The 22816-nt window shown below is 36.6% G+C and overlaps 2 protein-coding genes and 1 long non-coding RNA gene across 10 annotated transcripts in view; 2 read left to right on the top strand and 1 right to left on the bottom strand.

Moving 5' to 3' along the window:
• The first annotated feature begins 13 nt into the window (after positions 1-13).
• Positions 14-6422, top strand: LOC116427677 (histone lysine demethylase PHF8). Of its 4 annotated transcripts, none has more exons than XM_031978313.2 (13): positions 14-234; positions 630-715; positions 794-1072; positions 1147-1288; positions 1375-1824; positions 1897-2098; positions 2186-2955; positions 3026-3073; positions 3251-3444; positions 3550-3752; positions 3999-4046; positions 4451-4634; positions 4712-6421. In XM_031978313.2, the coding sequence occupies exons 1-13, from the start codon at positions 137-139 to the stop codon at positions 4789-4791; spliced, it is 2784 nt and encodes a 927-aa protein (XP_031834173.1). In that variant the 5' UTR covers positions 14-136; the 3' UTR covers positions 4792-6421. The 4 variants fall into 4 exon arrangements, with proteins under 4 accessions (XP_031834173.1, XP_031834180.1, XP_031834189.1 ...); XM_031978320.2 differs by having other exon boundaries at positions 3260-3444; XM_031978340.2 differs by lacking the exon at positions 14-234 and adding an exon at positions 248-347 and having other exon boundaries at positions 4712-6422.
• Positions 3438-4489, bottom strand: LOC116427706 (uncharacterized). The gene is made up of 3 exons (XR_004235145.2): positions 3986-4489; positions 3850-3910; positions 3438-3767 (listed from the first exon to the last, which is right to left on the bottom strand). It is a non-coding gene; the product is annotated as an uncharacterized LOC116427706 (long non-coding RNA).
• A 450-nt stretch (positions 6423-6872) lies between the features above and the next one.
• LOC116427563 (trehalase) overlaps positions 6873-22816 on the top strand; it is a 55273-nt gene continuing 39329 nt past the window's right edge. Inside the window, exons 1-2 of one of the 5 annotated variants that reach the window (XM_031978060.2) lie at positions 6873-7338; positions 9537-9672. In XM_031978060.2, coding sequence (XP_031833920.1) covers positions 9539-9672 — 134 coding nt within the window. In that variant the 5' untranslated portion in view covers positions 6873-7338; positions 9537-9538. Of the gene's footprint in view, positions 7339-9536; positions 9673-12329; positions 12854-15241; positions 15531-22816 lie in introns of those variants that run through there. The other 4 variants (XM_076368267.1, XM_076368266.1, XM_031978081.2 and 1 more) reach the window with 4 other exon arrangements.

Raw genomic sequence — 22816 nt, forward strand, 5'->3', positions numbered from 1 at the left:
AATGCTGCCTTAATGTAATTTGGAAGGCGGATGGTGGAAGCGATTCTTTAGCGACGCATCGCGGCTACTATAGTTACCATCCAATGTTAACGACACGGAGTCACGATATTGTATTCAACATTAATAACCACAAAAAATGGAGTTACCAGTTACGTATTGTTTATGTGGCCGTTCTTATGATTCCGAACAATTTATGATACAATGTGACGTCTGCAAAGAGTGGTACCACGGGGGGTAAGCATTTTAAATTTCATCAATTAGACATGATGTTCTGAACGCTACGCTTGAATTATACTTCGACAAACAGTTTACAAACATTTTCTTGAAGTTCCTTTCATGAAGAATTTGTAAACAATTCAATTATATTCACTCAACCATCTTCCTGTACTCTTCTGTTTATAAATAAGAATTACAGAAGAGCGTACAGAAGAGACAGAATATGTTTTGTTGATACTAACATAACCTAGTCCAAAAGGATGCAACACTTATGTTTTGTTTTGGCGCTATTTAAATAACTCGTATACTAGAATATAAAATTTCTGACAGTGCATACAAACACAAAATATATTTAATAATTACATACATATTTGTTTAATAATCTGTATCAATTGTGTTCTTTTTTTTATTAGGTGTGTATCTGTGAAGGAGTATATGTCTATAGACCTCGACAAGTATCACTGTACACGTTGTGAAGCCATGTGTGGACCCTCTCTCAGTTAGGACTTAAAATTTTATATACTTCATAAGAAGAATACTAATTACAAAATTTTTATTGTTTTACCAATCGTTTCAGTGAAAGTAAAATTGAATTGGCACAGACATGACTACACAGAAAAGGATGCAGATAATAAACCAGTTCAAACAGGAACACCAGTATTTATAAGAGAATTGAAGTCCAGACATTTTCCTAAAGCTGATGAAATTGTTAAGCATGTCAGGGGTCAACAATTAACTCTTCAGTATCTACAAACAAATGGATTTGAAAATCCTATTATAATCGATGGAAAAGATGGTTTAGATATGGTTGTACCTCTTCCAAACTTTAGTGTTTACGATGTGGAGAGTTACATAGGTACATATTAATTGATGTTGTTGTTTTTATTATGCGTTAAACAGTTACGCCAACAAATATGTTATTCGATTCAGGTGGAGACCGAGAGATGGATGTGATCGATGTTACAAGACAAAGTAACATAAGAATGAAATTAAGAGACTTTGTCGAATATTACAATTCCCCTTGCAGGACAAGGGTTCTTAATGTGATTAGTCTTGAATTTACAAACACTGGGTATATCAATATTCATTGCCTTGCCACATGTTGGCTTTAAATATTTCTAGGAAATGTATATATATATTGACAAATAAACGTTGCAGTCTTTCACCAATGGTCGAAGCACCATACATCGCGCGTAAACTCGACTGGGTAAATTCTGTTTGGCCGCGCGATTGGTCCGAGGATAGTGACATAAAACGTCCTGAAGTACAAAAATATTGCCTAATGGGGGTCAAAGACAGTTTCACAGATTTCCATGTCGACTTTGGTGGCACGTCTGTGTGGTATCACGTACTGCGCGGAGAGAAAGTGTTCTATTTGATTAGGCCTACTCCCGCGAATTTACAGTTGTATCAACATTGGATGTGCAGTTCTACTCAGAGCGAAACATTTTTTGGAGATCAAGCGGACGCGTGTTATAAATACGTTTTGAAACAGGGTCAAACTATGATGATTCCAACAGGTTGGATACATGCCGTTTTAACTCCGGTTGATTCCTTGGTTTTTGGTGGAAATTTTGTACATAGTCTCAACATTCCCATGCAGATACAGTGAGTATTATGCACAAATTTGGTAACACCGATTGCTGTTAGCTGTCAATACTAAATTTCACTACTTTATAGAATATACGAATTAGAGAAAAAAATGAAGACTCCCGCCAAATTTCAGTATCCAGGTTTTGAGACAATCAATTGGTTTGCAGCAAAAAAATTACTGAAAGAATTAAAAGAATTGAATAACGAAGGAAAGAAATGCCCGCCGTATCTTTTACAGGGCGTTAAGGCATTACTTAGTATTCTTAAACAGTGGAACACGGATAAGGATGTAAGTTTGTTTTTACCATAATCGGAGTTTTTTTATCAGACCTTATATTATGGAATTTTCATAGTTTATAATTTATCTTTATTTCAGTACAATATGATTAGTAGAGGTCAAATACCGGAAACCATAAACAGTCAGAAATTACTAAAAGATTTTAGCAAGGAAATTCGACATGCGGAACGATACTTAATATCTTTGAATCCTCCGAAACCGGAGCGGGAGAGTAAACGGAAAAAGAAAAAACCGTTGAATAAAGATTTTGTTGACTATGACGTGGCCGACAAAATGGTGGACAATCCGTTCAAAACAACGTTAAAAGAGACAAATAAAGTCGAAGCCACGATTGGTGAATCACTGCCGTCCGGTCGACCGCCTTTAAAACTAACTTTACCGAAACCCATTATGTACCCATATGTAAAGACTCAGGGCCCATCGTTAGAAGAGAAGAATAGTGGACCTCTCAATAGCAAACGATCATCGAAACCAGGAAAACAGAGTCCCACTGTAATTAGATTTAAACTTGGGAATAATGAGGTTGTAAGAAGTACACACGATACTATTAATGTATATAATAATTTACCTTCGGATCATCCTCTTGATACGTCGAAAGAATTAACATGGAAACAAACTTCTATATACGATTTTCATGACGGTAGTAACGAAAGTGATTACGGTCGGTTAACAGTAGACGAATCTCCGAAACGGAAAAGAGCACCTAGGGCTAACGCACAGAAACGTGTGAAACGTGATTACGACGGTGATGTAGATATTTTGAGCGATGTACCGAAAAATGGTATCGAAGAATTATTAAAAGCTTCGGCCTACACATTAGGAAATGGCGCACAAAGGTTGGATGTAACGTACGTGCATACATCATTGGTTTAATTTAAAGTGACTAAATTGTTTATCTATAATATTGACTGTTTTTAGTTCTACAGTGATTTCACAATACAGTCAACCTATGCCACCCCCTACAGGGTAAGATTAGATTACGAAGTAGCACGTTTATGAAGAATATCTTACAAAGCATGCTTAATTAGTTACTTTTCTCGTAGTTTTTTATTGTAGTAGAAACTACGTTAGTTTTGGTTAGCATAGCGCTGTTGTCCTTTACGTTTTTGGTGTTCTTAGTATTTATAAATTGAAAACGACCAGTTCTGGCAGGGCATCACCATCGACGCGGGAGGCTATCGCAGGAATGCTGTCGTTCAGTGAGCAATGTTACTCGACTACATCGAACAGTACTTCCAAATCTGCGAAAAACGCTAAAACGAAACCACAAGACGATGATGACGATGACGATCAGTCGATAGAAAACATCGATAAAGTTCATCAAGATGATGATTTCAGTACGTAAAAACATGAAGAGATTGTTCCTTTGCACGAGTATAATTCCAGCAGATAATTTACTTGTACGTGACCTATTAATTATTATTATGCTATTTTTCGTGTAGTTTATCCAGCTCTGGACGCTTCGGACGATGAGGATTATATCTTCAAGTCTAAGTCAAAGAGTCAAATAGATGAAGCGTGGAATCCAAAAGCACGAGTAGGGCCCTTATTGCCAAAAACAAATCGACCAGCCCGAGAGGGAGTGAAGAAAACGTCCGTCGAGAAAGGTTTGGAGGCCGCTGCAGCGAAACGAGCTAAACAGTCGGTACGTAAACTTTACCTGTTTGGTAATATTTTTTTTATGCATTACTTATCATAACAGGTATTATCTTAACATATAAGAATATAAGCAAATTTGACACCTGAATGTTCTCCAAATAATGTGCATATAAATTAGTGCTCATGTAAATAACATAGGTTCACCTGTTCAAGACTATAGATTAATTCATTTATGTCCAATTTCATCCTAATTTCCATAATTCTTTCATTCTTGCATACCTGTGTCGCGTAGGATGATTATCTGGATAACAACATGGAGAAGGGCTCCAAGAAAAAATTGGTAGGCATATTAAAGCTTTACACTTCCTTTTGTTGCATAAACATTACTCTTTCTTTTGTTTTGTTATGTGTTTTCACCATGCATGTAGTATCATTTTCCTTCATTGCAGTTTCACAGTAACATGAATAAAAACTCGAACGACATCGTGATAATAAAAATAATTTTAAAATATTTTATCCAACAAAGGGTATTGTTTAGAGGTCTTGTTGAGAGGAAAAGAAGAAAATCACTGTATTTGTTCCATCGACAGTGTTGTAGAGTTAATACTATTCATGTTATGTAACTGTTACTACTTATCTCGTTAATATTTAAAAATCGTACTTGTTGTGACTCTCATGACCTTTCCTTACATAATATGATAGTAGGCCAGTTATTCATTATTTTTTTTTTATATTACACAACAGAACGCAACTAAACGAACGTACAATAAAAAAAAACCGAAGTCGTCACCCGTAAGTTCGACAGGTGAAACATCGACTACATCTTCGGAAGACACTATGAAAACGAATATAGGATTCGGATCTATATTGACAAGTCCTAACAGGTTAAAGGACGTTAAAGCGAAACTGGCGGCCCCGGTTCCAGTCGGTAACGTACCTCACTCCAACGTTATCTTTTCTGATATTTTGCGCGAATATGTTCTTAAATTATCGTGGAATTTTTAGAACGGAAACCAAAGAAAGGAATGAAAACAGCGAAACAACGCTTGGGAAAAATTTTAAAGCTTCACAAGATGATGCACTAAATAGTAAAAGGATCTGCCTCAAAAATAAATTAAGCATCACGTCATTTTCTTCATTTGTGTATAAAAGTCATCTAATAGGTGTACATTGCTATGTAAATATACCTTACTCGTTAAGGTAGCGTACGTATTTTAAGATTCTAGTTTTAAAGAGTAAGATCTTTAGCTTTTTTTAAACGATATATTTATATTTATTATTTCATTATTTAATTTTAAGAAAGTATTTAGCGCATTTTGATACTGACTACTTCGACAAGATGTTGTGTACATCATAACAAACATTTTGCTGAGCTTTTCCTAAATACGTGATTTGATTTTAATGATTGATTTGGAATCAACTCTGCAAATGAACAAAGTTAGCAATTTATATGGATAGAGGCTGTAGCTTACCCATATTTGTTTAAATGATTACTGAATAATTACAGTGAATTCCACATGTTACAATGATTGCATGACAATTGTAGTATTGAAACCAAGTAATTGAGTATATTGGAACCAATTTTTCGGGTTCTAAAACTTTGCTAAACAAATTTTTTACCTAATTGTACATTTTTGGTATTTTCGGTGACTCGTACTTACACGCATGGTGAGATTATAGGAAATTTTTATCACCTCGATTCACAATAATATTTAATAATTTATCTTTTAGAATAAGTTCCATCCATTTATTCATAAGCGAGACTATAATCCACTTTATGATAATGATTTCATTTATTTTTATTTCAACAGATAATGTATATAACATTCTTTTATATTCGTCTATAGCGTTATAGTCGATCATGTAGATGCAAAAAATCAATGCAAGAATTGCACTTAGACGTTGACTTTATTACTTCGTTTTTATGTCGCAACATGCACCGAATTAACTTTTTTATTATAGAAAGACGCGTCATTCATTTTACAAATGAGAACTATCCTGGGACTGGTATAGTATTAATAATCGTTAGTTTTTATACACTTACCCAACAATAACTGATTGTTAGAAAATTTTTGAGCATTATTGTGAAATACGTATTTTTCTTGCAAATAAAGATTTTAACTATCGATATAATTTTTGCATTCACAACATCGTCGTATTGTTGACTGTGTAACACAAGTCCAGAAAAAATCATTTTCGTTATATATTAAATATTAAATGCTTAATAAATATTAATACGAAGGACAGGCATTGTAAATTTGTTCTTTATCTCTATTGAATCATAAACAGATGCCAGTGTTGTATGTATCTTTCTATTATCAGTAAATAACATGTTAAGCAATAACTCTCTATACAGTTGTATGTTACGTATGGGTGAGCTATATGCAGTAACATTCGAAATACCGGGTGACGCAAATAAAACCGTCCACAAACGCGAAATACAGTTTTATTTTGCAACGTATCGTACATTTAAGTTTTATATGACTAGTAATTTACGCATTTATCGGTAGTATTCAGAATCTATACCAGAAGTGGTCGCCGTTTGTCTTGATCGATTTTTAGATTCGGAAATGCGAAATTTTATTCTTAAACTGTATTTTACGTTTGAACCAAATGCTATGTTTACCACTCGGTGTAATTCACGAAACTGCCATTGATCGTAAAAATAAACTGTTTAACATAAACTACTTAACACTTTACTGGCGTTAGTAACATCTTGAATATAGTAGTTTCAAAAACTAATTTTTTTTTTTTTTTTTTTTTTTATTATAAATAATTGTGAGTTAAAGAGTAATATATTATTGCAATCCAGATTTCTTAGTATATTATTATATATGCGAACAATATGTTGATTCAGAAAGGTTAATAATTTATCATTGAGAAATAACGTAAAAATAATAACCATGAACAGTGACGTACGGTGATCTATTAATAATTCATTTCGCGTTAGAGCGAATAATGGAATACTAATTAATCTGAATTGTGTTAATATATTACTTTTTTAAATAAAGTGATCATAAAAAAATCGAATGTACTAATATTTTTATGTACTGTTATATTTCTATATTACAATTCTTAGCAGATATCTGTATCATTGATGCAAGATGTACGAGTCACACAGTTGACATATATTTTATATTTCCCGGCGGATATGGTGTACGAGGAAGTAGAGACGCATGCGCGTCGGTGTCGTTGCTCGGCAGTATTCAATCGTACCTCGACTGGTGCTGATCGTTCGTGTCAATCTCGATATTAATCCGCCGCGTTTTCGCAAAAGAACTCGTAAACCGTTTCATTCGTTGTATCACTCTTTAATACGTTACAACCATTCATAAATACTCGATAGTTTTATTCATGTTTCGTTCGTGTATCATCTGTCCTATACCGTCACGTCAAATTCTAGGGTTGTCACTTGAACAAATTTTTATTTAACGTTTAGCTGTGTCATTGATGTGCGACGTATGTACACTCGAAAGTCAAAAACGTGGACTCAGTGCGCGCATATTCATAAAACGGTAGTGAATCAATAGGCAAGAAGGATTTGTAATGCGTGATAATACCGACTGAGGTTTCGATTGTCGCAACCGCGTGGAATATTCAAGACGCCATCGCGTGTACTTGACGTTTGCAAGGTAAATGAGACATATGTATTTTCAACGTATATATTGAAAGAAAGATACTGTGTTTTGCGTTTTATATTTTGTATTATTCTTTTTAGGATAAGATACTTTCTTTTTATTTATTATTGTGTCGGTCGAACATTAGTATTAAGTTCACCGGTAATGTGATTTTCTAACGATGAAATTCATTTAAATTTGACAACATGACTGTTTCCGGTGTCGATTATACGACATTTCTATTATAATTAAAACTCAGTGAAAATGAAACAGAAATTTAAGGTACATCGACTTGTAAATGTAACATTATTTTTTCTATAAAAATTAATTAATAAAGTTTAATTTTTAAGCAACACATAATGACACTGTCAAGGTATAGAACACTGACAGCGACTTTCACCTCTGCAGTAACAGAGGCTTGAGATACTATTATCTAGTTTACGGTCGTAATACATTTGTGTACAGTTCCGACTTTAAAATAGATTCGTCACGAGTGTTTGCTTGTTCCGCTGTACACTTAAATGAAAACTACCGACTATAGTACGTGAAAGTATTAGTGGATGATATAGGATATTTTAAGTTACATAAGTACTTTTGTGTACACAAACATACCTACATGATAAATGCAGACATTATTCTACGAAATGGCAATGCATGCTCGTCTTTTAATATTTTATCACAACAAAAGTAAAACGAAAAGAACTAAGAAATAGTATACGATAATAAACACTTCTGTCAGAAAAAATTCGTCTCCCCGCCGGTTCTCGAGACTGACTTCGCGCAATGAATATCCGTGTTACGTTGCAGCGTTGGTAAGATAAACGGACTGAAGATAGATTCTTAATCACTGATGAGACGCACAAACATTTATCCATCATAATCAAAAGAGTAAAATTAAAGCTCGATACTTTTGAGATGAATCATTACCGTTTTTAGACATAAATATTGACCAACTTTTGTACAATTTATTGTAATCCGAACAGTTTCAAAAATAAACTCATCTTAAAATTCAAAACCAGAAGTAACGTTTTAGACCAGCGAACGTTAAACTGGTAACTCTGTTATAGCATTCAAGTAATTATTACGAGTTATCGTTTTTATAATACTATACTCATTAAAAATAATGTTACATTAGATTTTATATAGAGCAGTCGTATACACAGTCAGCAGACATTGCCATAACATATTCTATAATCTCTAAATATATAATGAAATTATAAATATAATGAGCGGGTATTTTAATTCACTTGGTATTTTCGGTGTATAGTGTACAGTAAATTTATCATTGCAAATGACCCGTAGGAATACGAGCAATAGAGTCTTGCAAATTTCTTGGCACGGAAGCAACAATCGGTAAGAATGTTCGACTGACGGTAAAGAATAAATTCTACACTTTCCTTTGAACTTTTCAACGATGTATGCAATATCTGATATGTAAAAAAATTACTAGCTTAAATACGAACAATTCTCAATAGAATCCTACGGTAATTGATCGATTATTTTTGATTTATTTTGTATTTTATTTATTTTTTATTTATTTATTGTAACATTGCAAGTGGATTTACGAATCACGTGGTATCATTCAAAGATCAGACGGTAACAAAAAATCTGGTGGCGTAATATGTATTTACATTGCAGAACGTTTTATCTCGTAACTATAGCAACGGTGATCAACGTACGTTGAACAAAGGTGCATCAGATACGAGTTACGTGAACTTTGAACGATACACTTGCGTAGAAGATGCAGAAATTGGATCCCGGTTATGTACTAAGTCGGGAAAAAAATCATTAACGCACCTTTATATTTTGCTTTCAACTGTTAGTGGTATTTCCAACATAATGCTACAAAATTAGAAGTTAAATATGCGAATATTTGTTTCTTTCGGCTCAAGTATAGCCACTTTTCAAGTCTTCACCTCACCCTTGTTTCAATGGACTGTTAAAATTGTTAGAAAGACCCGAAAAATGTTAAAAATATCCTAGCACCTTTCTATTTTTGTTTTTTTATTCATTTTATCATTTTTACACACTCCTTCGACATTGTGCTTAAATTGCCTAGCACATAAGACAACCCATTGTATATATAATATAATTTACATAATTTGAGCGGCACCAAAATGTTTGAATGATTTCGGTCATCAGAAAAACGATATACAGTTAATCAAGTGTAACCAGAGACAAAGAACCTGAGAGTGATTCGTTTGGCTGTTTAGTGATGCTGGTTGTTTGGCAAGGAGCTCGCCGTTGCCTGAGTTGCAGCGGGCAGCGCACCAATCAAGGCTACCAACTGCGCTGTTATCGCGGGTCAGTCGGCGATAGATTTGATCGATATCAACTCATTGGTACCCGGTAAGTCTATGATACGTTCTTGGTATACGTGTGAGAATCGAATGTCGAAATCGATCGTTGGCTACGGTTTCTTATCTACATTAACCCACCTAAACGGATATTTGCATTTTACTAATAATGTTTTCAGAATGGGTTAAGTAACAATTATGATAACTTTGCTGATAAGACACAAAGGCAAAGATATATTTCAAAATCATTGTACAAGTGAGAACAAAAATTTATTCCTTGATAAAACTTCAAAATACTGTTAAAAAGATAATAAATATTCTCGAAATTTTCAAAAAATTTGTTAAAGACATTTGCTACACTTTGCACAAAGTGGAAGGTGAAAATTATCGACAAATTTCATTGACGTATTCTCTGTGCCTAAAAGAGAAGAAAAATAAAAATACTATATTTCAGTATTATTATTTTATGAATCAAAAGACTTGCTCTACTTTGCTCTACTTTCTATAGCGTTAATGAAAAATTTGTCTACGTCGCTTATGCGAAGAATTTTTATAACGAACGCTTAATTCTTTCAGTTGAGTACCTCTTATCAAGACCAGAGGTTTGACTGCATTCTATAAACTGTATCGCCATTATTAAATGGACTTACGTTCATCTCTGAATGCTATAAGAATAATTCTTATCACCGATTCAATGTACTCGAGACGCAGACTAAGTTCAATGCACTCAAGACGCGGCATTTTAAATCAATTGGATGCCGACACTAAGTAATTCGCGCCTGAGCATTACGTGGACGCGTATACACATGTCGTTTCGTCGGATTCGCACACGCGCGCCACCATGCACGCGTGAAAGAACTCCGGACGCTGTGTGTCAACGTACTTGGGGAGACTCGTGTAATCCTCCGTTCTCGTTTGACCCGGCCAATTGATCGAATCATTTAATCGTGGAAAATTTTTCGTAACCGCAACTAAAAACATTGGAGCTGAATTGTTTGATAATTCGTGACCTGATTATCATCGAATTTATGAACGCTCACACGACCACATGGGTACGATACTCATAAGATTTAGGGAATGTATTAAATATTGTACGTACAAAGTTTGACCGATATTTTTTACTATGAAACACATACATGCGCAAATTAACTTGTGAATTCCTAAATGGGATGTAATACTTGATTTTAAAAATACTTTTATGAAATAATAAATTATTATAAAAAAATGGAATACTCTTATTCGAAAAGAATATCAAATTAAAGTTTTACAGGAATGCACCAACACTTTTGTTCGTTATTATTTAAACATCAAGATCTATGGTTTTCAATTGAGGTTATGTAGTAAAAGTAATCGTCACGATCTGTATGTATAAACTTTCGGTATATACTTTAAGGAATCAACAGCGCAGACACTGCTCTAAGATAAGACTGGAATTTCAATGAAGAGGCAAATGTCCACACAAAGTATCTTATGTTGTGAAATAACTCTGTTAATGACCGTTATGGTAATGAACCAGTTATCCAGTTTCTTTGACGTTCCTATGTTGCCCAAGGGAGAGATGCCTATATCAATTGATCAGTTAAATTGTCTCCCTATCTGTTTCCTTGTAATTAATGAATATGAATCTCATCTAACGATAGACTGTCGACAAAAAAAAAAGATTAAATTGTATACAAATTGGGGCTAAGTGGCAAATGTAACATAAAATATCGTAAGCGTTATGTATAGGTAACCCTCTTTGCAATGAATAAGAAAACAGCTACCACGTGACCAAAACGTGCTGCGATACAAAATTCGAGTGAACAGTGAGTTCGCGAAATCACTAACGTAAAAGACAAAATGTTATCGTTCAGACAGCCATGGTGTAATTTAGTTCCTTTTCGGTCAGTCCGACTGTTTCTGTTCAACAAAAGAAAACGGCTAGAAAAACCGACATAATGTTAACCGTTGCGTGTTTTGTTTCAATCGTGTTGGAACAGCGGAGAGAACAAAGGATCCATTTAGGTTATATTGTGTTTGCAATAAGTATGTAGTTACTAATCATTCTCGCAGAATTTTATACCTCGGCCTACGTTATTACAAGATTGAGGACATTCTGCTATTGAAAATGTTATTGAAAATGTTTTCGATTACGTGACACTAAAAATAATTTAACCTCTAAACGTTTTCTATAACATATACATAGTGGCATTCAAATATTATTCGTACATTCAATATTTTTCTAACAACTTTACGTAAAAATTAACATATTGACGTAATTTAGAAGTTTAGTACGTCATTACACGAAAATGTCTTTGAAAATATTAATAATTTATAATTCAGAAACGGAGAAAATAAGAAATATCTCGTGGTAAAGAAAATTATTGTACCAGGTATGATCAGTAAAGTAATTGGACATATACTAAGAATATTGTATAAGAAATATACAAGATCCTATTAAGCTAAAATTTTATTCATTGATATCCTATCTATACTACTACCGGTATTTTGTTCTTACTTAGATATTTGCGATTATGAAAGAAGTTTTGAAGAGAACTTGCAACAATTTAAATTGCTTTGATTATAAATTAATAATTTAGTCGTTAAGAGGTTAAGGGGATAAAGGAATTTGCCGCGATCGGTCGCGTCCACTGCATAATTACCCGCAATAAGTGTCGATAGAGGGACCATAAAAGTTAGCCCGATTCATGCCTGTGCGTCAGTCTGCGATTGGATGCCGCAGCGTTCGTGCCTCTTTAAAAGGTCGCGTCTAATACAAGTTTGTTACCAGTGCCGTGTACTATTCTCCCGCGTTTCGATTCCGGTCGGACAAATTTTCCGCCGTTTAATTTTCGAGAGTATCGTGATCACGCATCGGAATCGAACGACTCTGTGTGTGTTAGTTAGAATTTTATAGCTTTTCTGTTGACTCGAGTGATGGAATAACCGTGAAACGTGCGTACCTAACCTCTAATTATCTAGCTGACAAGAGGCTGTGCCTGTCAGTGTTCGAGTCACGTGTGAGGAAGCCGCGCATGCCGAATCTTTTTCGTGACACGCGCTTTTACCGATCGAACGATCGCCGCGGAACGCGTGCTCCGCTGATCGAGATAGTTGTCGGTGGGTGAAGCGTCCGTCGATTCGAAGGTGATGTTTATCGTGACTTGGTTTGCGCGGCGCGGTTTTTCTTCGGTGAAATAGTGTCGAGGTTAAGGACGCATCGAACAATCACTGGCTAAGAGCGTTCGAGCACGGTATGTACGCGATATTTTTCAGTGTCACTAAAAAAAATGAACAATATTTTTTAATTAATTTTTTAATGTGAATATTTTTTAATTTGCCTATAATCGCAGATTTTTTAATTTTCCGAATTTTTTAACTTTATTTTTTCGTTTTACATGCATAATTACATAGTTATCGGTACATTGTTTTTTTCATTGTTCGTACGCTATGCGCTTTGTTTTCACGCATCTCTTTCTTTGAAGCGAGTAAAATCGATTATTGTTGCCGCGAGATTGTTGACCGGACACATTCCAATGCTTAATCGTAGCAAGGCTGACGTCTAACTAAATTGAACCTAAACATTGTATTCATGAACTGCTATTAAAAAATATAGGCTTAATTGCGTCCTTATTAAGCAGCGATTATTCTATCATATTTGAAAAGGGAGGTGACTCGTGGTCACTGGACGCTATAGGAATATGATCGAACGACACGTGGTACGTTCGGTCTTTTCCGTTCAAATTCGGTTACCGTCGGCCCGTTACGATGTATCCGGCGATCAATTATAGGGCGGAGGTATTCCTTTACCGTTTCATACAACTGTTATCAATGGATAAACCAGTTTTCAATTTTTTTTATACATTAAGATATCCGGCTTTGAAAATATTTAAAAAGATTTGTAACTATACTTATTTGGGCATTATAATTTTTTAAATTAAGTATTGATTTACTTTAATACAAATACGGTAAATTTTTAACAGTTATTCAGAAGTTTCAGTTATGATAGTGAAAGAAATTGTCTCCACTTAGGTGGAGGACATATAAACGCGTTAGACCTTGACCGCGCCAATGCTGGATCACTTTTGATATTCAGCGTTACATTCTTTCGAGGTTAGCAAGTCTTATTTTTTTTCATTTGCATTGATGGAACGCATCGATTTTCTTTCTGATTTTTATTAATTCAACGTAAGCAATATGAGGATATTACTTACAACTGTTATCAAAGAAATGTGTTAAAAGTGTAATCAGCATCAGATCATACAAATGTTAGTTATTAAGGTAAAAGAATCAGGAAACTGAAGTGAAATAAAACCTTATCTCGTGTATAAATAATTCCAGCAGGTTGGAAGTATAGATAATAGAATTTCATGAAAATTTCTATTCTATTCTCTTTTATAGATTTTTATAAGTTTCAATGTATAAATCTTTACGACATACAAATATCGGTATGGGTCACAATTGACCCGTTGTCAATCTCTTGCGTTACTGCTAAACGACAGTTCGATGGTTAACACGTTTCTTTGAAATAATTATTCTAATAAGAACCACACGGATTCAAGTATTGCATATATATCGCCGATGGACCTTGAAATCGCACCAAGAAGTCTATAGTGTGTCTAGCTTGAACTTCGTTTTTTACCATGCTCGATCCTCGAACCGGTAAAAATGAAAATTCATTTGGATTACGCGTCAGTGGGCAGCTCGCAAGGCGAGATACGTGAATGATTCGTTCCGTGTGCACGTGGTTCGTCTTCGGCTGTTTTCGTTATTCTTCGTGTAAACTCGATGCCTGGTCGGACGCCATAATGCATACTTACACGTTGACGCGAACCAGTTCATACTGGGTTCCCGACCAGTCGGGATCGTTTTGTCTGTGACCGTACCGGGAAAAATTCTGGAAAAATGAAAAAAAATAACGACGTCGAAGACGAATCTTTCCTACCTTTGTTCCCTTTTTTTCATTTGTCTAATTTATTCCTTCTTTCGCTAGTGGTTCTGCAAGTTTCAGGTCTAGAGACTAAACAAAATTATCTGTCTATATACATAATTATTCCTTCACGATATTTTTCATTTTCAAAAGAATATTTTTCTTGAGCTGAAAATTCAACTTTTCGAGACACAAGCTGCTACAAATAATTTTTCTTCAAATATTTTAGTAGCCTAGAAGAAATTCCCTTTCGCTCTTGCTAGGGTAAACGCATTCGGTGTCCCCTATCTAGTGACTATTGTTTATGTATCTCGTTGCAACTGTTCAAACACCATGAACTTTTACTTTTAACGGCTGGCACTATTTCTACTCTAACGTCGAGTTCCAATTACTTGAATCGGGTATTTAGACGAAATTGAACTTTTCATCTGAGCAAATGATACCGAATATAGGCGTCGCAGTGAAACTACTATCATTCTTGGAAAGCGAGACACATTACTGTACGAATGCTTTCTTTTTCCCTGCACTTATCCGCGAGTACCCTATCTTTATCGAGGGAACGAAGAACACGCAGATGGAGTGAGAGATTTGGCAAGTGTATGGGGTGGGGGAAAAGACAAAGTAAGAGTGAGAGGATCGGGAGGGGAAGAAGGATGCACGTATAGAGAGTGGGAAAGAGTGAGAGAAAGAAGGAGCGAGAGTGAGTCTGAACGGTAGAGGTTGTCTCTTGGAATACTCTCGGTCAGTCACACACGCAACGCGGTGCGGTGATCACGTTTACGTTTCTCTGCAACGAGTGGATGAATTTCGTCATTGTTGCGTCCGTACGCGAAATACCTATACCATTGGGTTGCTCGGGTTTTGTCGTACCGCGCGTGCTTCGACCTACCATTATCAGTGCCATTAATTTTTGCGTTATTAACGATAACGGGACAGGGGTGTGAGTGATCCTAGTGAATTGCCAGCTTCTATCTGTTGCATCCGGTTGAACAATAACGAAGGTAGGCTTTTTATCAGCGCGTCAGCGGAAATTAGATTCCTCGAGCTTTTGAAGAATGCCGTACGAGTAGACACGTGTTGCGACAACGCGCCACACGTGAATTCGATTCTCACGGTGTGTTCGAACCGTGCAAACGTTGTTGCCCTTTACGTAATTTCACCCATCATCTTTTTTGACACCTTGCGATCGATATCACCGTAATGGCGACTACGAGCTTTAATATCTGAAATCAAAAGCTGCAAACAAATAGTTTAATTATTCAAGTAGCGAGAGGTAATTGTGTTCTCTTTTTAGTATTTAAAGCGTCGATGCATGCTGTACGGGTCTAATCTTAGACAGTTTAGTATCTTCCAATCTAAAACTAGTTTCCATAGGTTTGAAATTTTCTATAGTAGCTACTGTTTTCAAGGTATCCATTCCACAAAGTGGTTCTGCTATGTTTTCTTAGTCCTTCTATTTTTCTCTCGTTTTCTATGAACACATGTCATAAGACCATGACATCGTTACTTTCCTTTCGAGTTTAATCTCTTTACACTGGACCACCAAGTAGTCAAATAGTCTGTTTGAAATTTTACTATATAAACCCCAATAGTGAAATTTAAATAGTTTCATTTAAATAATAAATAATGGTACTGGTAGGGCTGGTTTCTATGGAGGGTGGGAAGTTGTACAGAATAATGGGTAAAGTTTCTAACTCATCCACATTATGACTTCATAATTGCAGAAATTCTTCGAATCTGATAGGATTATCGACATTATAACGTCAAAACATGAGTGGTGAACGGGGGAAACCTGCACCTCCATCACGAAAAAACGAGCTCCACTAAACCAATCTCTGTTATCTAAATGAAGTTCGCATACATATATTTCAGGAAACAACTTCACTAAATGAAAGTGAAGACGAAAATTTTGAGTGCGATACAAAGCTTGATTGCTTCATAACTTTCGAATCAATACTCACTGCCAAAAGGTTTAAAGTGCTGGGTGCACAGAACAATGACCTTAACAATATATGTCAAGGTCAAGGTCATACGAGCGTTACACTTTTTGTAAATAAGTACGATTACTCCCCATTCCTGGACATATTTTTGCGAATGTCTGGAAAACTAAGGCCGAGCGGTGATATAACATGTATAGGGAAAAAGTTGTTCAAAACAGTGACATTGATAACATATTTCAAGGTCATCCAAATCGGTGAGGAATTACCGATGTCAATAATTACCATCAATTTCTCTAGTAATTTCACTGAGGAGCATCTGTTATTTTTCTCGTAATTGTAAACCTACAAATCAGCAATGGCTGGTGTTGACCCGTCCGGTAGTCCTATCATTAAGTGGTGAGGACGAGATATCTCGTCCACATACGTGACGGGGTTAATGAACTCAATCGAACAAAGGACGACACGATTCGCACGTGCTTCAACGTTATAATCAAATGAATCACTGGGTAAGGATGGTCCGTCGGCGTGTGACTCGCATCTGTTTTCGGATAGAGGAAAAATGAAGGTAACCTTGAATTTGGCAACCGGCGAATCTCACGCGCGCCATGCCCGCGACTTAACGTCGCGGTGGAATATTTTGGAAAGACTATTTTCATCGCAAATAGCGTTTGCCATCCGAGTTTCGTAATCAGTGCAACATTCCCTAGGATAAATCTCAACGAGCGTTCACGATCCCTCGGTATCGACGGATCGACGGATCCAGCCATATATCGATCGGAATGAGATGTCGGTTTGTCTTAAGTAACGTCGGGTACATTTAGTATGGCAATGTCACAATTGAGAGTTTGCCAGGATTGATTTTAAAGTGAGTTAGAGGGTCGCGCTAACGGTATTATTAGATTCGGGTGGCCGTTGTAAAACGTTTTCTTCGACTGAATATTCGTGGCTCCGTGGGACGTATTTTCGTGTCTCGTTGTACTCGAGTTAACAATCAACACCGATCTAAACGTTACTTTCTTGAACGCCTTTATTCCGGTACATGCATACAATCCAATCAGAAAATATCAAATTAAAAGAGCGGGAACAGAAATAACATTGCTGATGCAAAAGCGAGGTACAGTTAAAAGTTATTTACAATCTAATCTTACTGCCCATTAACGTGTTTCAACTATTCTTCAACGTGAAACACTCATGAGATAACGCGTAATTGTTCCGACGATTATCGAACCGCATAATGCAGTAATTTCGTTATTGTTTACTAATATTATATGGGCTGCGAGTTGCAACGAATTTTCCAGTATCGTGAATTTCGTCACGTTCGCCACCGTGCGTAGCGATGCTTGATCGTAACCCGTTGGCGTGAACTGGTACGATCGCATCGCCATGCGAAGTGTCAACAATGCGCCACTCTCGGAGAAAGCGGATAGCGCGACGCGCCTCCGGCGGACTAGCTCTCCGATTGGCCGCCTTCGTAGGCGTTGGTTGCGAGGCGGCTCGCGATTGGCTCGACCGGTCATCGACCAAGGGGCTCGATCGTCAGCGGTTCTCATCTGATACTGTACTCGCATTCCTCGAATTCTAGGTGGTCGCGTCACGTCAACTTTTCACGAACCATTCGTGCTGCTCGCCGACGCGGATTAACATTGAACTTTGACCAGCCACCGTTAAAAACGCGGCTTTTAAACCTTAAGTCTTAATCGATGGGTATTAATAGGATTTTTCGGAACGCGTCTCGTTCGACGATCCTCGCGGGACTAATTCTGCTCCCGGAATTGTTGACAACAGTTTGCGAGTCCTCGTCACCTGCGAAAGGTCACCGTCGCGGAGCCAATTAGCGTTTTCACCCCTTTTCACTCACGTGTCGTTCCTCCATGTTGAAACCTCGATCATCTGGTAGCCGCGCGAGTTATTTTAACGTACGTGACGCAATACGAGCCGCGTTGCGAGACTTTGTACAGGCTCGAACGACGAGACCGTGTCCCCTTCCCTGACGTCGCAGTTTTCCCAGTAACCGGTCACGGTTCATGGAATCCGAGACGAGCAGCGACGTCGTCCTAGTGGAGAGCTTTCTTGATCCTTAGGTGGCCGGGTCCGTTCTGACCCTGGCCTTTACAGATACTTCTCGCTTCCAGACGTCTAGTTTTTGACCTTGGTTTTCATTCTTTTCATCGATTATGAAAGGTGAATAGGAAGTGAGCAGATTTTGTCGGATTTCATTAAAATTCGGTAAATTTTGATAGAAGATACAGAAACGTAGCAGAAAGAAATGTTTATGTAGGCAGATGTTTGTTTACTTGCCAAGTTTGATTTTTCTAGACTTAAGGCAAGCAGGAGATGTTTTTTTTGATGGTCAAGTCAGAATTTCACAGGTTTTGTCCCTGTCCTATGCTGCAAGCCAGCCACGGTTAGAGGTAATTTTGAGAAATACTTCGTAGGAGATACCCGATCGATACCACTTTGCTGGTAATTTGTAACACGATGCTCGGTAGTCAGTTGATACTCGCGTTGATTGTCACTACACTGCGGATTTTTTTGTGTGCTTCTGATGCGGAGTTAGTTCTTGCAAATGTAGTTCCGCATTTCCGACACTTGATTGAAAGACCGCGCAGGTTGGTAAATATCTGCAGCTTGATTGCTACGTATCAGCAAACAAAGGGTAAGGAAGGACAGATCGAAATGTCGTTGAACTTTGTAGTAAACATTCCTAGCTGAAATTAGATTCGAATCAATAGTCTTCGAATGCGACGTTCATTAGTTCTCCTTGCCGCTCCTTTTTATAATGTTATAAGGCAAATACACTTTTTTCACATTTCTTATTGTTTACGGTTTTAAAAATATGCCTGCAAATAATTATAGTAAAATTCGTTAAATTCCCACTCAAAAGGTGCAACTCCTCTACTTGAATAGTTCTGTTGGTAATTATTCAAATATACTATGTTTACGAGACTTTTTGACTTTATATGTTCGAAGTTGCATAAAAAATAATAACGAAAGTTTGAATTCATTGATTTATGCGTGTACTTGGAAACGTAGCAGGAAAATAAGCCCACTCAAATTGCAATTGCTTTTCTACAGAAATTTTGTCTACAACTTCTAAATTTCACAACAATTTAAAAAAACGGTCCAAACACAATAAGACCGTATTCGAAAGTAGCGATTGTTTCTTCAGCGTTTCGCGATCATCGCTGGACCTCGGAGACTTGTTTGAAGCTGCATAGCACGTCACAGTCGGTCTATATATAAACGGTGTTGTTCGTATAACGCGAATGCAGCCCCCCGCGTTGAACGAGGGTCTGGGTTAGGTATCGTATTAAACTGTGCAACTTGAAATCTCAGTTAGAACGATATCTCTGTGGCGATATTTCCTGTATTCATCACCGGGGAGTTTTTGAATTAATTACCATTCTTACTTCTACTCGATTCTTCGTCCATTTATACTAGAGCACAGCGAAATCCGCGATCAGGGAATGACTTTATGAGAACAAAATTTGTTCTGAAATAAAAGAAAATGTGTACTCTTGCCTTATAATAACGTTTCAGACTCGTGGTGAAGATTTCAAACAGTTCAATCATAAATATTACTAAATGCTTCCGAATTCAAATGAAATATTATTGTTCTGTTTTTGATTACTATATTTAGAGCAAACATGGGTATAGAACATGCCCAAAATTTTTCTCCTTTTTCAATAAATTATTCACAAGAAAGTAGTTGTATCGATTATTTTTGACAAAGGAGTCCTAGAGCAAGTGTCCTGAACAACTGTGTACCATCAAATATGTAGTCTGTTAAATTAGTTTGGTAGACAGGGAAAATTGCCATGTATATAGTTTAAAATTAATTTACTTATCTACGAGTTCAATAATTTCGGAACTTTTAAGAAATTTGTCGCTAGATGAGCAAAAACGTAAATTACAGTGAACGTCAACGCGTTAAATGCGAAGCGCCGCAGTTAGGAACTTCTGGGGGATAACGTGAGACACGGTGGAAGAAAAGTGTTCGGGGATTCAAGAACAGCCGAGGAATCTAGGAGGCGCTTACGGTGCACGCGTGCAAAGTGTCACGCGTCTTCGGACGGCCACCAAGAACGGAACCTCGACCGAGACGGGAGGCAGCGAGACAGGGCGAGAGATATTCGCATAAAACTTGGCAGCCGCGTCACTGGCCTAGATTTCAATTCACCGCGCGTTCCTTCCCCTACGTCGCGTTATTCAATCATTCCCGTTCGCTTCTGCAATTAAGAAAAACCGGCTAACGCGTGCATCGCGAACGCATGACCGAGCGAGCTTGCCGATCGTTCGATACACGTGCTTTTGCGTTCGTGAGACAGATAGACGGGAATTTATTTGCACGGAGTTCCCGATAGTGAATGCTGGAAAAAAGCCGGTTAATCATTTCGTGTTCAATATGCATGAGGATCATTTTGATCGCGGGATAAAATATTTTGTTCGCTCAATAATGGCTAACACTTTGACTACTACAGTGGTTACCGGAGGTTCCAAATTACTTGAAATCAATTATAATTCGTAAGATAATTGACATCGAATAAACATGTTCAATAGCGCAAATGACTAATAGTGTAACCTACGAATTGTGGTACCACATAATTGATAATTGTTCCTTTTTACTTTTGTTACGAAGGAATAAGGGATACATAAAACGCTGAAGTTTTTCCTGGCGGTCAACGTATTAACACGGTCTCTACTAGCGTCGGATATTTGTGACGACAGTAATCCTATATTGTAGATAAAGAAAATGAAATTAATCCTATAGATATTGTTATTTAAAGTTATAAGCTAGAGAATTACTTAGGAATTTATAGAAATATGTAGGAACCCATGACTCGTTTTAGTTTCCTTTTATCAATATTTCGTTTAGAAGATTTCTTCTGTTGAATAAAATATTACAATTGAGAAGTTCGCCGCCAAAACAACCGTTGCTAGCGAACGCGTTAAGCTTGCGCCGATCGTTCGATTGGTTTAAGTCGCGCGCCGCGGGATTTGCAACAGCCCTTGGCTGCAATTGCAATGCGCTACAACGTTAAAGTTGATGTATGTTAGCGAAACATGTTTAATGTTGTAAATCGATAGGTGGATCTTGTAGATTTCTGAGCGAAAAGAATGATTCATATTAATAACTTCGGGTGAGTTCATAGAATAATCGCATGCAAACAATTTGAATTTTGTATTTTGTTTAGAATTGATTCCTGAGAGAAACAGAGTCGCTTTCGCCGTACGAAGATTGACACGGAGTATCTATTTAGCAATCAAAGTCAAAACTACGTTTCGTACTGCGCAATTCGATCATTCCAACGATCGTTGTTCTGATGCAAGCTGTATCTAAGATTCTGAAATCCCTTCTACCGACAAAAAACACGGAAAATTTCGTTTCAACATTCGAAATAAGGTGATGAAAATTGTCACGTGTTGGATACTGGTAATGACTAGCCCAGCTCATTAAATATTTCATTGGCGTCCGTACGGATAAAAAACTTCGTTGAATTTTATTCGAATTGTTTTCACGCTTTACGCATTCATATTTGCACATTTTTTTACACCACGAATGCATTAAAGATCAGGAATCTGGTAATAAATTATAAGTGATATACTGTATACGTTGATTAAACTATACTCTATTCTTCATTCCGTTTCAACTGTTCGAGTGAGAATCATAAAAAAAGCATTACTTGCTGATACCAAATGGGTCCGATAATGGAGTTTTGAAACTGAATTATGTACTCGGTATTACAGTACGTCGATAATTGAGGTTCGTCACCTTTATTGACGCAATTGAAAATTTTTTCCAATTTTCAGAATCCATAATAAAAAACATCTATTTTCCTAGGAACAATACAATTAACCGTACAATAAAGGCCCCTAAACCTAGTGTTAACAAATACAAAGCATTATTTTGCTTTTTCAAATCTTAAACGTTAACTTCTGATAATTTCCAATAAACATAAACTAACAATGTACGTAGAATTCTTTCTTCCCAGTTCATTAAGGCCAATACAGCTTTGAAGAGGATACTCGAAAGAAATTTGTTTATGAGAACATTTGTCTAATTGATATAACGAGTTAAAATGTATAAAAGTAACTGTATAAACCTGTATAAACATAACTTACTGCTAATACCAATTTCATTCAACTAACTAATGAAGTATTTATTGAAATCGGATCTTAATTCATTTCTAACAAGAAAACTGCCCGAACTTTTTCCGGTACCCAACATTCTATCCGTATTATGTGTTCTGCTACGAGGAATCGTGCGTGTACGGCATTCGATGCGTTAAAAGCGATGGCGACGAGGGTATTTCTAGTGGGAAGGATCTCGCAGCTAATAAAATTGA

This window comes from Nomia melanderi, chromosome 6 (assembly GCF_051020985.1).
Source record: "Nomia melanderi isolate GNS246 chromosome 6, iyNomMela1, whole genome shotgun sequence".
NCBI classification, from domain to species: Eukaryota; Metazoa; Arthropoda; class Insecta; order Hymenoptera; family Halictidae; genus Nomia; species Nomia melanderi.

Bases quoted from the DNA above. Each gene is read 5' to 3' on its own strand.
- LOC116427677 (XM_031978313.2), top strand. From the start codon at position 137: ATGGAGTTACCAGTTACGTATTGTTTATGTGGCCGTTCTTATGATTCC. The intron at 235-629 runs GTAAGCATTTTA...TTTTTTTATTAG, and splicing joins AAAGAGTGGTACCACGGGGG to GTGTGTATCTGTGAAGGAGT. The intron at 2,956-3,025 runs GTACGTGCATAC...GACTGTTTTTAG, and splicing joins GCACAAAGGTTGGATGTAAC to TTCTACAGTGATTTCACAAT.